This window comes from Erigeron canadensis, chromosome 7 (assembly GCF_010389155.1).
Source record: "Erigeron canadensis isolate Cc75 chromosome 7, C_canadensis_v1, whole genome shotgun sequence".
Classification (NCBI taxonomy): Eukaryota; Viridiplantae; Streptophyta; class Magnoliopsida; order Asterales; family Asteraceae; genus Erigeron; species Erigeron canadensis.
The window spans coordinates 26957594-26973531 of NC_057767.1; the positions used below are offsets into that span (position 1 = coordinate 26957594).

A 15938-nucleotide genomic window follows, 5' to 3' on the forward strand; every position below is an offset into this window, starting at 1 on the left:
TAGAGTTATTAATCTATTAGAAGATGGTGGTTTAAGGTTGAATAGAGAACGTGTTGTAGGTGAAAGAGATGATGAGTCTCAAGGTCTTAGTGAGAGATCTGACGGTACACCCAGATCTTCTAGTGATTCTGATGAGTCTCAAGGTCTTAGTGTGTAGCTGTGGTTGCTTGGGTGGCTCCTTACAACATGGTCAAAGATGTGAAGAGTAATACGGGAGGTCTGACCCGCCCACTTGTCTTGAACATACGGATTACTCCGGGATTGGCTTGCCATTCCTTAACGACAATGATGTACAGCCGTAAGGTTTGTCCATCCAGTCGGGTGTGACTTATGCCACACTTATAAAGATGCATATGTTATATGAGATACTTGACTTACGTCACAACTATAAAGATGTTTAGATGTGATATGTGGAGATGCAAAAGATGACTAGGCACATTTAGGATGACCCATCCTAATATGAAAGATGTTGATGCTACGATATGTATGTGCGATCATATGTTTGATGATATGTGCCTTAACGACTTAATATGACTTTTATATAATGTTTTAAATGGACAAATATTTTATAAACCATGTGTTATCTTACTTAGCTAATTCGTTAGCTAACACTTGCTCTTTTAAAATGTGTTGTCCCCTCAGGTCCAACAATAGTGAGCAGGTATATGTGAGAAGATGTGATGCATGGGTAGATGATCTTAAAGTTGGCTATAGTTTACCCATAGTAGTTGCTCGCTTTAGATATTTTCTATTATGTTTAGATAATAATGACTTGTATTGATAATGTGGTCAGTTGTTTAATGTTGGGCAACCGATGGGTTTCCATTTGAACTTATTTTGATGATATGGCTAGTAACACCATTTAATGAATAAACCAAACAGATTTTGCTGGTTTGGACTGTTAAACTTTACTTTCGCTTTCTTTTGACGCCGTTAGGGAAAGTTTTTGAAATCCATGTTTTTAAATGACGGGTGTTACAATACTTGTTTGGCATCTCCGATCTCATGGTACGACCAAATACTATTCTACCCGTTTTTAGACTATTGGAAACTTAATCACGGCTCAGATTCTCGTTAGATTCACTTTGCCTAATTACTAGTGTTGTCGCTAGACTCACACTAACCTATAAACAAATTCTCGCTAGATTCATTGTTTAAGCATTAATGACTTAAAGTTTGTGTTATTAGTTCATCTTTTAGTTACCTGGCTCTTAAGCCATGACCAGATAATAAATCTCTCCGGCAACCACAGTGCTCGGTTACAAGTCACTGGATCGCATCTGACATTGTTAAGCATCATGTTCAATTCATCCTAGTTACCATGGTTTCGGATCCCTCAGTTACAAGTGAATCATTTTAGACTCCTACTTATTGACCGACTAGTGTTTTCCGTCCTATCGTATGATCATAGATAACCATCAGAATTAAACTAATATATTCGGATATAGAACCTATAACATCATGAATTACTAATAAACATGGATATATGATAAACAGTAAAACACACTCCAATAGATTCCAACAAACAAAGTAAAACAATAAACGTCTACATGATTACAGCGATTCAAACAAGTATTCAACCTACTAGCCTAGCATTATTAAAGGAATAACAAAGTCTGAAAAGATGAAAGACATTATATGATAACAGAAAGTAAATATAAAGATAAGATCTAGACCAAAGATGAAGATCGGAAGGTTTTAGAAGCTCCAAAACCTTCTGGAAATCTGCAAAGTCGATATAGGGTTGTTGTTGGACGGCTAGGGCTGCTGAATCGGCTCTCTCTTAGGGTTTTGAGGGTTAGTTCAGCTTAAATAGTGATTTAAGTCGGTTGCTGATCAGGGCCGACCAATGGCGCTGATGGGCCTACCAGCGGCGCTGGTCTTGGGCTTTGATGGGCTAGCGGCGCTGGCTCTTGATGAGCGGCGTTGGGTCTTCGCCAGCGGCGCTAGTGGCTGCTGTTTGTACTCGTACTTCTTCGTTCGGCTCCCGAATCACTTCCATGTGTCTTGTAACTTCACAGGCTTCCTTCTTGAGTCACTTGATGTCATTTACCCTCTCTCGCATCTTCCGCGAAACTGCATAAACATACTATTCCATTAAGTACCGATAGTTCCGGAATATTAACTCATTTAAGTATTGAAATGAAGCCTTTCGATAGTGGTTTTTATCATAAAATGGACGCTCATCAATAGCTTAAATCTTTAGGATTTTATTGTTTAATATTTAGTTGATTAATATCGTCCTACTTATATATCAATAATATTTATCGTTGCTATCATACGTTATTATTGACCCATTACTTTAGAGGCCCGCTTTTTATTCTCGAGCCCGATCCTGAATTTTTTTTTTTTCATTCTCGGAGACGACACTGCGTGGAATGTTTATGTTAGCTTGACTTCTTGGGTTTTTTATATTTCATTTAGTCTTTCACACTTGAGCCATCAAATCTTTTAAAACTTTTTATTTTACCATTAAAATTTTATGGTTGATGAATCATGGTGATACAACTTTAGTATTTTTATTTTACAAGTTTTTAGCTTTTTATTTTTATCTTCCAAGAACATTGCAAGTGTTTATGTCACCATTAAAATCTTATGTTATAAGATTAGCGATGTTTTGTTTAACGATGTTTTTTTTTATCTAATGATAACGGTTAGTATGTAAGAATTAATTTACCCGCATTCAAGTCTATGTTCGGTTATTATTCCCGCCCAACGGCCGGGTATAACACTAGTTTTATTAAAAAAAAATTATTAAAGACAAAATCCTGTCATTTTTTATTGTTTGTATTGTTAAAGTTAAATATTTGTATTGTTCATTAGTTTATATACGATGATTTATAAACTTTAACGTTATATCGGGATGTTTTTGAAGTTTATAACGTGTATTTTTTTTATATAAGTATTTGATTTGATGTTAATTGTGAGTGGATTGTAAGTATCTTATATAGATTAACCAATTAATCAGATTTAACCCACCGGTTCAATAGATTAAACAGATTTTTCTCATCCATTGATTCAGCAAATATATATATATATAGGGACAATCAAATAAGAACAGTCTTAAAATAAGAACACGGTGAGAACACTTAAAAACTACATTTTGATGCATTAAAAGTTCATAAAACTGACATAGTGCATAACTAATTATCATTATTTAAGTGTTTAACAACACATTGATCCGTCAAAATTGAGAAAATCATGTTTTTTGTTTTGTGAATCCATCTTCAAGATGGATGCATCCAACAAAAAACGTGATTTTTTCGATTTTGACGGATCGATGTGTTGTTAAACACTTAAATAATGATAATTAGTTTTGCACTATGTTAGTTTTAAGGAGTTTCAATGCATCAAAATGATGTTTTTAGGTGTTCTCACCGTTCTTATTTTAAGAGTGTTCTCACCGGAGTGTTACCTATATATATATGTGTGTGTGTGTGTGTGTGTGTGGAGGGGAGCCTTATTTTGAGAACTCATTTTTTTGTTAGATTCTTGAGAACTCTTAAATTATGTATTGGATCACATGTTTTTTTTTGTTCATTCACATGTGAAACGTTATAAAAGTACATGTTGTAGAAGAAAGTTTTTTTCAAAACCTTATATATACTCATTTGTTAACATGTGAACGAAAACGTGAACATATTAATTCACAATTTCACAAAAGGCTATTTTGAAGGTTTTTAAAAAAAGTTTTTTTCTACAATATATTTTTTTATGGTTTCTTCACGTAAACATGTGATTTAATACATAATTTGAGAGTTGATATGGTTCATAAAAAAAAAATTGTTTCTCAACGTAAAGAAAGTTTATACGTGGATTCTTAAAACATTGATCGCATGAGTTTTTAATAACTTTATCAGCCTCCTCCACCACTTGACTTTACTCGGTCAAACATGGGTAATCATTACGTTTATGAAAAAAGACTTCAACTTTCACCACATTATGGTTTGAGAAATTCCACCCGTAGCATTTCGCATTTGTGGTTGTAATCGAGTGCGAGAAATCACAAACCTTTGACACTTAAAAAGAGTTGAAAATCCAAAGGCGTGATACACACTTTTGGAGTTAAAAATACGTCACAATTTTTCTATCAAAATTCATATAACAACTATTTGTACCACTATTTTTGATTGGTGTACCACAATGTATAACTTTTATAGCTTACTATACAAACTGGTAATGCATAGCTTTATTAAATTTATCAAAAACAGTGGTACAAATATCACTTCTCTTACAAATATGGTTTTTAAAATAGTATACTTCAAGGCATTGAACTGTTGATGTAAAATGACTTGATTACGTTTACTAATGGAGTACTACGTAATATGGATCTTTTAACTAGTTACTTATTAGTCCGTATGTTTTTTGTTTCATTTCACAAAGTTGGCAAATGTCAGATATAATCAAGATCTTACAATATAATCAAAGGCACGTATAATCAAGGGCGTGCCTAAAGGGGGTTAATGTCTCCTTCAAAATTTAAATTTTGTTATGTATCTTTAAATTTTTCATGGATTTAAAAATATTTTCTATAGATTTTTAACATTTTGCTCCCTTTTAAATTTATATTTCATGAATTTTTAAATTTTGCCCCCTGTAAGATTTTTTCTTGATACCGCCTCTGCTTACAGTTATCTTCATGGTTGGGATTTTATATATACATCATATGCTTTCATTTATTAAAATCGTAAATGATAGCATATTAACATAAAAATCAAAATCTTCACTCATAATTAATCCGATTTGTTTGTATGATGCTCTATTGCTCTACCATGAAAATTGTATCCAATCGTGCGTTAAGTATATCGACCTTGAGTGCATATCGTGCGTTAAGCACCTACGGCCGAGCTTCATACACTAATAACGTAATAAGCTTCTTAATTAGCCAGCACTGCCCTGTGTATAGTACAGTGTTCGTTTCTATAGTTAGATACTTTAGATGACAAATATTTCAACACAATTAGCTAAACAAGCTAGGCCTGATGAAAACATACACTTGCTAGCCATGTTCGATGAGGGAAGAGATTCCCTCAAGTTGGTTTTAACTTGATGGATCAAGTTGGAGATATCTTAACCTTTAGATTAAAATCGAAGGTCAAGATTTAAAGTTTGTCTTTAAATCTTGACCCTTGATTTTAATCATAGGATCGAGATTTATGTAACATTTCCAAAGTTAACCTCCCACTGGCCACTTTGTTTATGATAACCCCACTAGAGATATATAAAAAGTATAATGACCCTTCACGTTTTAAGTTTTAACCAAAATAAAAACATGTTACACTATAAAGCAATATCAATATTTTGTTCATAAAATAACACTTAAAGACAGCTTATTACAATTTAGTATAGAGATTAGTGCATGAAAATGTAATAATATTACCTTTTTTGTTATTATGTATAACGAATTTTAGAAATCTTTATAGAATTATTTTGACTCTTATTTTTTCATAATTGATGTACCAAGTCATCTAGGTCAAAGAATGATACATAAAATAGCAAAAAATAAAAATAAACGAGAATTGGATAAACATAATAACTAGAATAGAAAACGTTGGATAATCCAATAATAATATGACCGAAACAATAAATAAAAGATATTGCAAGTTTGGCACATCTTAAAGACAGAATATAGATTTTACGGTATATACATACAATAACAAAGTAAGTAAAGTTTGATACATCTTAGGTACACTACTATTTCTTTAACAAAAGAAACCATATTTTAAATTCTTCAAAACTACCGAAAAGAAATTACGGAGTATAAACTTAGACAACATGGTGTACTTATTCTATGAAATAAACTTAAAATATCTATTTCAATTCAACAAATAAAGAAATAAAGCATTAAATATTTCCCACGGGCATTTCTCTGTATTTGTCTACTTCACATTCAAATATAAGCCCACACATTTCATCAAAGAGAGAGAAGGATTTTTCTTTTCAAAAAAATATACACAAATTTAAACACAATATCACACACACATGAACTCTCACACACACAAGTCATCCAATTCTAGCAAAACACATAATACTGATAAAACTTCCTTTACACTCCCACAAATCTCGATCACCACCTATACACAACTATATAAATGGGTCTCCCGGCAAAGCTTAGCAAAAGACCCACCGTTTCCGACAACCTTACTTCCGGCACCGGGGACGGTAGTGAAGGTTGGGGCATGGGTTTCTTTTTAGTCTTTTTCCCACAAGAAAACCATCATAATAATAATAATAATAATAATAATAATAATAATAACCAAAAGGATCATTTCATTTCTTCATCACCATTTAAATCTTGTTTCATAAAACGCACAAGTAATAATTATTCATCTCATTTGTTGTCAAGAGCACAATCAACTATTTCTATTTGTGCTCTTTTGATCTTTTGCACACTTCTTTTATTCACACTTTCAACTTTCGAACCCAATAATAAATTTATCAAAACGTCGTCTGGTAAATTTACTAGACGACATCTTTCTCAATCATATGTACCGACAAAAAATTCACTTACTGCGTTACAAGGTCTAGGAACCTTGTATACGCGAGGTACGAGGCCAATGAGTGGCCTCATACTTTGTCATGTGACTGAACATGTCACGTTACTAGAAATTAAAATGTTTTTACGCGCATTTTATTCTTCCGGTTTACTATCCAAAACAGACCTTTTGTTCGTCTTTCATACGACTACAACTCCCGAGTCGTTTGATAATGTTATTCGAGAAGAGAATCGTATTTTCATCAACCTCATTAATCGGTATAAAACCGAATTGAGCAATGGGGTGAACATTTCGGATATTCGGGCAAGTTTCAACGTGACCCAGTTTGTGAAAACGGGCCACAGTGAGTCTCAAAAAGAGCCCATTTGGGGTAAAAAAGTTAAAAACGCTTTAAATTCTTCGAAATCAGGTAATGGTGGTGAGACTGAGTCGACTCGGGCGAGTTACGGGTCGGTTGTGGGTTTTGGTGTCGGTGAGCTCGACCCTGAAAACTCGTTATCCGGGTTTGTAGACCACGTTTCAATGAATCTAAGAAGGTGGGCGTGTTACCCCATGATTTTAGGGCGACTTCGTAGAAATTTCAAGCACGTGATGTTAGTGGATGTAAAAGAAGTTTTACTACTTGGTGACCCGTTGACCCGAGTCAAATCTCGAAGTCCTGAGTCCGTGTTGTTTTATTCACAGTCGACTAAACATAACCGTAAAACATCAGACAAAAAACCCATAAATCCTACGGTTATAATGGGCGGTGCACGTGGTGTGCGGCGGTTATCCGCCGCAATGCTGACAGAGATTGTCAGAATGACGATGCATTCTAAAAAGAAGCCTGTTGTATCAGAATCGGCCTTGTTAAACAGACTAGTGAACAACGAGTTTTTACAAAAGGGCGTGCATGTAATGAACTCGGGTGAGTCAATACACGAAGCGAGTTCACTCGGGTTAGCAAATCATAGCATTATAAGGCGTGGAAATAATAATCTAGATATCGAATTTATGAAGCATATTTGTTCATTTACAATAGAGGCCGAGGTTTATACAGAATGTGGAAAGGTACAAGCTCTTTAGCGTATAGTATTTACTTACATTTTTATTTTAGATTTTTGTTTTACAGGATACCACTTGTGGTCAAAGCATTTTTGTAATTATTTTTAATTGTTTTTATATACAATAAAATGTGCTACTGGATTTGGCCAGCTAACGATATCGTTCAATTTGCAATGCCTTAAATTATTTGGTTGCTTACTAATGAAACTCCCGGTTTTTTAACATTAAAAATGAAATTTTATTTATATGAAATTTTTTTTCACAAGTGAATTTTACCTCATACACGTATGATATGTGTTAATCGCACAATGAAAGGGTCCTGCACTAAACGGATATTAAATAGACTAACATACAAATGCGAGGAGTTCTTTAGTTTCAAGTAGTTTATATGTTGCTGATGTATTAAAAGTTTTATACTGAGTTGTAAAACGGAAATGGTCTTTAATGACATTCTTTTTCAACAATGTGTTTCGAATCATATCTAATTTACCAATTTAAACTAATAATCGTGAGTATCACTCAAAGAGATATATTGTCTTACCACATAGTGAATTTTCAATAAGAAAATCCCACAAAGATATCAAACTTAAGATTTGAATTTATGACTTGTGGGTAAAATCGAACTACAATGATCTGACTTATTTGATTACTAATAACCTTATTTTGTCACTATGAAAAAAGTGATAATTTAATTTAGTCATATCATAATATCAATCATATATGGATTGATACAATTTATGACCGATTTATGCGGAAAAAATAATCACTTAAAATTTCGTTTCAAAATGTGATAATGACCAAGTTTAGTTTGTTAAAAACAAAAAATTAATCATTACACAAACATTGGGACCAAATATCTTTGAGAATTGATATATCTAAAGCTACTTTTTGTCATCTACAACAATATATGAATTGAACAGTTGTATATTGTGCTGTAAAATATGTACAATTGTTGTAGATGGCTAAAAAGTAATGTAGATATATCACTCCCCTCGATATCTTTCATCGCTAGTCAATATTTTCCTATCATGATTTTATTTTAGTAATGCTAATTTTGATTTTCACTAATGAGTATCTATTTTGTTCATTAATTTGTTGATTGTTAACAAACGTTATAAAAAGACTAGCATTGCATTGCATATATAAATATTAGTATATCTGCAAATGGTTATATTATATGAAGAAACATTTTCAGATTAGTAAATTCCAAAATCAATACACTAATTGGGATGATGTAACATGATTCGGAGTATATAAATTAGGTGGGGTTTACTATATCTCTTCTTGATGGAATGTTAAAGACAATCAATCGATTATTTGGGACCATGTATTTTTTAACGAGGAGCGTAAGTCCACCAGGCTAAAAAAAGTCAAACCCCGACCAGGAAGTATTAGCGGCGACGTCGCCGCTAATACTGCGGATCCCATATCCGTAATGGTAAATCTAGCAGAGAAAATAGCGGGTCCTCTGTCAGTGTCAGATTATTAGCGGCGACATCGCCGCAAATGCCTTGGTCGGGTTGATTTTGCCTGGTGATGTTACCCTGTGTCTTTTTTAACCTGGCAAATGGTATTAAATTATAACTATTAAAATTTATTCACATTGGATACATATTTTGACTTTGGTGTTTAGTTTTTATCAGTGGATAGTCGATTAAATTTTGAAAAGCTTGTGTTAATTTTCATAAACCAGCTCAATGTTTTCGTGACGGAAATTATAAATATTTTTTGTTTGTAGCATCCAATGACATTTTACGGTGATTGTCGTATGTGGTTCATGGTTGAAAAAATAATGTAACTTGTTACATTACTTTATAGTGAGAAAAAAATATTCAATGAAAATTTTATTTTACGGAAAAAAAATGTTTGTTGTCAGATATATTTGGAAATTTCAGATAAGCTGTAGTATACTTAATGAGTTAATTATATAAATTAAAGCTTAACTAAATAAAATATGTTTTGATTAAGAGATAAGTGAATGTTTTATATATCTACTTCAAATAATTCAATAACTCTTGAATAATTTTTATTAAAAAATATTGATATTTTAAACATCTAACCAGGATGACCAATATTGGTCAAAAACGACGTGTTAAAAGTTAAATTAAATTATTATGATACAAAAGTGATATTTTCAAACACCATGAATAATATATGTTTGATGGAATAATTTATACTACCATTTTCTGTTGTAATATAGAATATCTAAAATGAGGTTGATAAATTAAATTTTAATTAAATTGATAACATTTCTTGAATACATGTCATCAAAATTTTGTCACAACTGCCACCATATAAACCAATATGTTTGTATAGTATAATCCAAAAACAAAACATTTATGAGAATATGTTAAAGCACATATGCAAACTATGTTAATTTGGTAGGCCATACGCCCATACGCCCATAACTGATGTCATTAACATCCAATTTTTGATTTATCAACCGTTGCTAAAATTAATTTGTGATGAAAAAAAGAAAAGATAATTGACAAAACTGATCAAGCCAACCTACAATAGTTTATGCATCCGGATTTTGATTTATTGGTAGTCATTTAATCACTAATTTAAGCTTAAAATAAAAAAATTCAAATAACCTTTGAAAACGTGAGAATAAAGAAAATCTAGTCTACATGATCTTTATGAAGTTTGTACTTTGTACAGAAGGAAAACAAAACTTTATCTTGTTAACAAATAAAACTTTATTATAATAATAATGAAATAAGCAATTGATAATTGGCTGATTGATTTTCGCCCTTACTATAACTACTAATCTTGCCTTACTGCATAATATTCTTGTTCTGATACGTAAATCAAATAACACAGTGTATGTTAGAATACAATTTTTTTCGAGTAGAGTTCCCCTCAAGTTACCTCAACTTGAGGGGTAAAGTTAAGTCGATTTTGACCCTTGAAATAAAATTAAGGGTTAAGATTCAAAATTGATTATTGAATTTTGACCTTTGATGTTAAATCAAAGGTTGAGATCTTCCTAACTTTACCCCTCAAGTCAATAGTAACTTGAGAAAATTTCCATCCATTTGTTCATATATTTTTAGTTAGTTAGAAAAGTTATAAATATCTACGGAGTAAAAATTAAGAGTAAAATAGTAAATTAATAAAAAAGTTGACTTGGAGTCATGCCGTTGACTGCAACGGGATCGCTACGTTAGTCTGGCAAACTCATTAACATTGTCATTGATGGTTTTTTTTAAATTTAATTTGAATAGATGACACTAATCCCTACTATATTTTGAATTTGTATTTTATTATTATTTCAAACTTTTGAATAAGTATAAATAAATAGGTATGAAAATGTACCTTGAAGGGAACACAATATCGATGGATAATTAATGTGAGGTATGGTTGATTAAGTCCTTTATTTTAAAAAGTTAAAATAAATAAAATAGTCTATCATGGTCAGCCCAGTTGTTCAGAGAAATTTTCAGTTTCATCAATAAGTGAGAGCGTGGGGAAAAAACCGTGCACCACCATTACCACTTTCCTCCCCTTCTTATAGGTACCTATTAGGCACGTGGGATGATGTTTCACCCGATCACCACCTTGTTCAGCTACATACTCTGTCCACCTTTAAAGCAAAAGCCTTACTCTCCATTTCTAAAACAGCAGGCAATCATTTTATTCCGTCACACTCTTTTATTCATTGATTAAAATATCTCCACTTAATAAGTTAATATACCTATAATACCTTTTATAAAATAGTTTACAACGTATATTCATACACTTTTAAAATAGGTACACTAGCTTTTTACCTAAATTGTTTTTAAATTTACTACCACAACACTTACTGTCACCACCACCTCACTTCTCCAAAACCACAACTGCCACCTGTTGCCACCGCCACCACTGTCACCAGCGTCGCTACCACATCGTTGACGCTTTCTAATACATTATATACAAGCAATAAAACATTATATACTAACTATTGCTATTTTATATATATATATATTTTTATGTATCAAATATATTATGTGATTGTGATGTATGATTGTTACAAATCACAAATATTTTAAGGGAAGTGATATCTCTATAACAATTTTTAGCCATACACAACAATTTTTACTGGACAGTATGTAACTGTATAGAGCATGTATTGTTGATTTGTGTGTGGTTAAAATGTGTCGTAAGAATATCACTCCTTATATTTTTTATATTTTAATGAATCAATTGGACAATTGGTGACTAATAAAATAAAAACTAAAAAGTGTGGAGTGATAGAGAGGGATTCATGGAGGAAATGTGATTGGAAGAAAGAGTACGCGTAAGGGAGCAACATTGATTGGAAGCACGTGGAATGGTTTTCCACCAACCGCATATTGCTTTCAATCTCTCATTTTCCTTATTGGAGGAGCCCCTACACCTTTTTTTAACCTTTAACCACTTAAAATATGATGATGATGATTCCAAATTACACCTTTGTCTCAATATTAATAATGATTCTTTCCAATATTGGTCCTATTTTGTTTCTTATACTCATGTAAATTGTCATTTTAGGTGTATAACTAACCGAAAATAATTGTTAGTTATGCTTTTTCTAGTATTTTACTTTCATTCTATCATCTTGGATCAATATGTCTGTCATTTTACAAATTTTGATCGAATCTTTGGAGATCTTGCGTACATGTACCTTGATCCTTTTTATTTTCATTTTCATTTTCAATTGATGTATGACATAGCTTCTTCACTCAAGGTGGTTTAATATAATAAAAATAAACTTAATGGGCTTACTAGCATTTCCACATGTGTTTTACAAAGGAAGATGATGATATACAGGACTGCTTATGTGGCAGCCTACATGGCCCAAACCACTAACACATCCGCAATAATTCCGACTTCATTTTTTATAAAAACAACTTGTTGTAGATATAAGAGAACTATTTGGCAACATAATAAAACTAACACATATCTGAAATCTCCATATTGTAAAAATGTGAAGTACTAAAAACATGGTTGTGGAGCGTAACAAATTGATTCATCTTTTACATGAAGTTTTTGGTATATCATAAACTAATTAACCTATCTTTCTCTCTTCTCTCTCTCTAGAGAGCCGTTGGGAGCTCTCTCGGCTTCTTTTTGAGATTGAGAGTAGATCTAAGATTGAGACTACTCCCTCTTCGGCTTGGCTCCGTCTTGCCATCGAGAATCTTTACAAGGGATAAAACCCAAGGTCGGAGGTCCTTCGGAACCAGTCTCTCTACCTTTGTGCAGGGGTAAGACTGTCTACATCTTACCTCCCTCAAACCCGGCTGCTTTGCCGGATTGAGTACTGTTGTTGTTGCATAAACTAGGACTAATTAAGAGAAACACAAGGCCACCTCTTTTCTATATGGGGGATGAGAATATAAAGCTGTCGGGTATCTAAGCTTAGTTGTGGAACACTCACATATTGTTTTTTTAATCAATAAAAATTATGGAGGCCCATGCATTTATTCATTAAACAAGAAATAATAAAATATTATTATGTGAGGGGTTTCACATCTAAGCTTAGGTATCGGACAACCTTATATTTCTCTTTCCCTTTCTATATATATATAAATATATATATATAAAGAAGGGGACAGCTACATGTTTATATTGTATATGTTGTACCAATAATTTTTTAGCTAGGTCCCTTTGCAAGGCACCAATGTGTTATTAATATGTAGCTATTTTAGTAGATATTTTTTAAATCACAATTAAGTAACTAACTTGTTTGAGGGAAGAAACATGAAGAAAATGAGTTACGCTTGGCAACCAGTGCCAGGTTGTAAATTTGTTCCAAAAACTTCAATTCTTGAGATGCTAAAATGGTTATCTTTATATTCCTTGCAACTTCCAAGTTTAAGACGGTAATTGAAGTGCTCTTTCTTTATTTGGTGGTGGACTTTGTGGAAGTATCGAAACGTCGTATTTGAGAATCAGGTGGAGACTAGTGAAAATGTTTTTAACTCAATTATTTCTCTATCTTTTTTATGGTTGTTCTCTCATTGTAATAAGATTAAGTTATCGTGGTCATTATGACGCATTAGTCCTAAACATTTGATGTAAAATTTTTAAACTTTGGTATATTGCCGAAGTTTTTGCTAATATATATAATATTGTTGTTGTTTAAATAGAACACTTCAATTCTTGAACAAGAGATAACACTTGTATTTACCGAATATTTGCTTTGGTCTAATTTTGTATTAAACTTCAATGATGAACTAAAACGAATATAATGATTTTAGTTGATGCATTTTTTGTATAGGTAATGTTAAAATTGTCACTATAATAGTCCTACAAAACATATTGTAGTTTTTCAAAGAACATGACATTGCAAGATAGCAATATATTGGATGTACTTATCATGAATATATATACATCAAGTTTTCAACCGACACTCTCCTAGCTCCCACACCCCAGCCCTACCCTAAACTAGACTTTTTACCTTATTTCATACATTGATTCTCCAACTATCTTTGTTTTTGTGCTTGTTTGTTTCATTTTCTCTTTATATTTTATACTTTTTAACAAATTTATAAAATATAGCTAGTTAAATTTTAATTTAACATGAATAAAGTTGAATTTATCTTGACATAGCTAGTTACACTTAAGTATCTCTGTTTGCTTAGTAGTTACTGATCTATTAGTTGTTAACTTCTAAAGAGTTAAAAAGATACTCGTAGTTGAGTATGAATTTAGACTTGGAGATTGGTGAATTATATTATAAAAAAATAATAAATTCAAAAATCCATTTATTGGTGGATTAATGGATATAGAATTTTGTGTTTTGCTACTTCCAAGCCTGATCTCTTATTCTAATTTATTTAGTTCAGAGTGTTAGATTCTCCACTTTCAGGGGTTCACCCTCTTTTGACTTCAAATTTTTTAATAGTTCTTTTTAAATTTTACGGAGTATTTAGTTTAATCTATTTCAAACTTTCCACGTGAGTCTAATACTATAAATTAAGATTTCGTTTTTCTTTTGGAACTTTTGATATATATAATGAAATATATATAGACAATATTTTCAATTGTTTTTATATATATATTTCAATGTGGAGACATATGGAATTTTCGATCGTACATTTGATCCAATATTATGTTGTTATTTGTGTGTCGATGGACAACTTTCAAATCTTCATTTCCTAATATGAGATTTTTCTGATGTCGCGGTAAAGGGACGACGCCTAGTAGCAATGTTGGCACAACTTTTTTGGGGGAAATCATATACGCAGTATAGCAGAGCCGGCTCAAACTTTTTGATGGTTTTAAACGGCATTAATTTTGTGGGCCTTTTTAAAGTCTGACAAATACTCTTTCTTTTTGTATATATGGAACTATGTAGATTTTGAAAAGTGGTTAGTTACCGATTTAATTGAGGATATAAATTCTTTACTATTTTAATTGTAAAAAAAGCTTCCGACTATTAAAATTTATGAAGTACATAGCTACGGGAGTTTCATGTAAATGTAAAAAGCCCAATGCAAATACAATTTTATTGCATTCCAAATTAGGGGCCTTGCCTTTATGGGGGCCTAAGGCCCATGCCTAATTACATTATACAGTCAAGTCGGCAGGGCACTACAGATGTAGTCATAGAAATAAAGCAAATGAAATTACCATTTTACTCTTTATATATTTTCATAATTACAAAATTACCCGTTTTATTTATAACCCAGTTTTGTGTAGTCAAAAGCATATTTAATGTATTTCCCTTTATAGCTTAATGGTTGAGCACCAACTTTCCATGTTGGAGGTCTCGAGTTCGAGACATGACAATGACATTTCAAGGTATTTCACAAAAAAAGTCCTCCAGTGAAGCCTGTTTGAGTCTTGCAAAGGGAGCAGGGTTTCATTCCAATTAAATGTCGTGCCTTCAGACGGTTTAGTTGGACATTTTTCCTCCTATTAGGTATTGAGGGTGAGGGGACTCTAGCATGGATCCAGTTAAGACAACGTAAGCTAGATTCTCTGTTGTGAGAAAATGATCCACAACTTAAAAAAAAAAAAAAAAACATATTTTATTTTCCTCTTTTATAAATGCATGTTTCTTGTGCAAAGGATCATGTATTGGGAAATATTACACCAAACAATGAGTATCTATGCTCAATTATGTATGGGTCGAGCTATAACTTAAAAGAGCATTTTACAATATTTCGGCTATTTGCCTATTTGGTTTTCGACCCTCCATAATAAAACATTATCATGATCACAATCCACCGAATATGTACACGTATAACATCTAATTGTATACTGATGAGTCGAACCTAAGGTTGTCGCGTTATGCATAATGGAATTGGATCAACTAAAATTAAGTTAAAACGCAAAATACACAAAATTTGAAGATATGTTTAGGGAGTATGAGTGAAAATTAAACTACCCAAAATAGTCAATTAAAAGGAAAGGAAGAGGAGGAAG

The 15938-nt window shown here is 32.2% G+C and overlaps 1 protein-coding gene across 1 annotated transcript; it reads left to right on the top strand.

Moving 5' to 3' along the window:
• Nucleotides 1-5920: 5920 nt before the first annotated feature.
• Nucleotides 5921-7695, top strand: LOC122607463. The gene has a single exon (XM_043780440.1). The coding sequence runs from the start codon at nucleotides 6093-6095 to the stop codon at nucleotides 7560-7562; it is 1470 nt and encodes a 489-aa protein (XP_043636375.1). The 5' UTR covers nucleotides 5921-6092; the 3' UTR covers nucleotides 7563-7695.
• Nucleotides 7696-15938: the final 8243 nt, after the last annotated feature.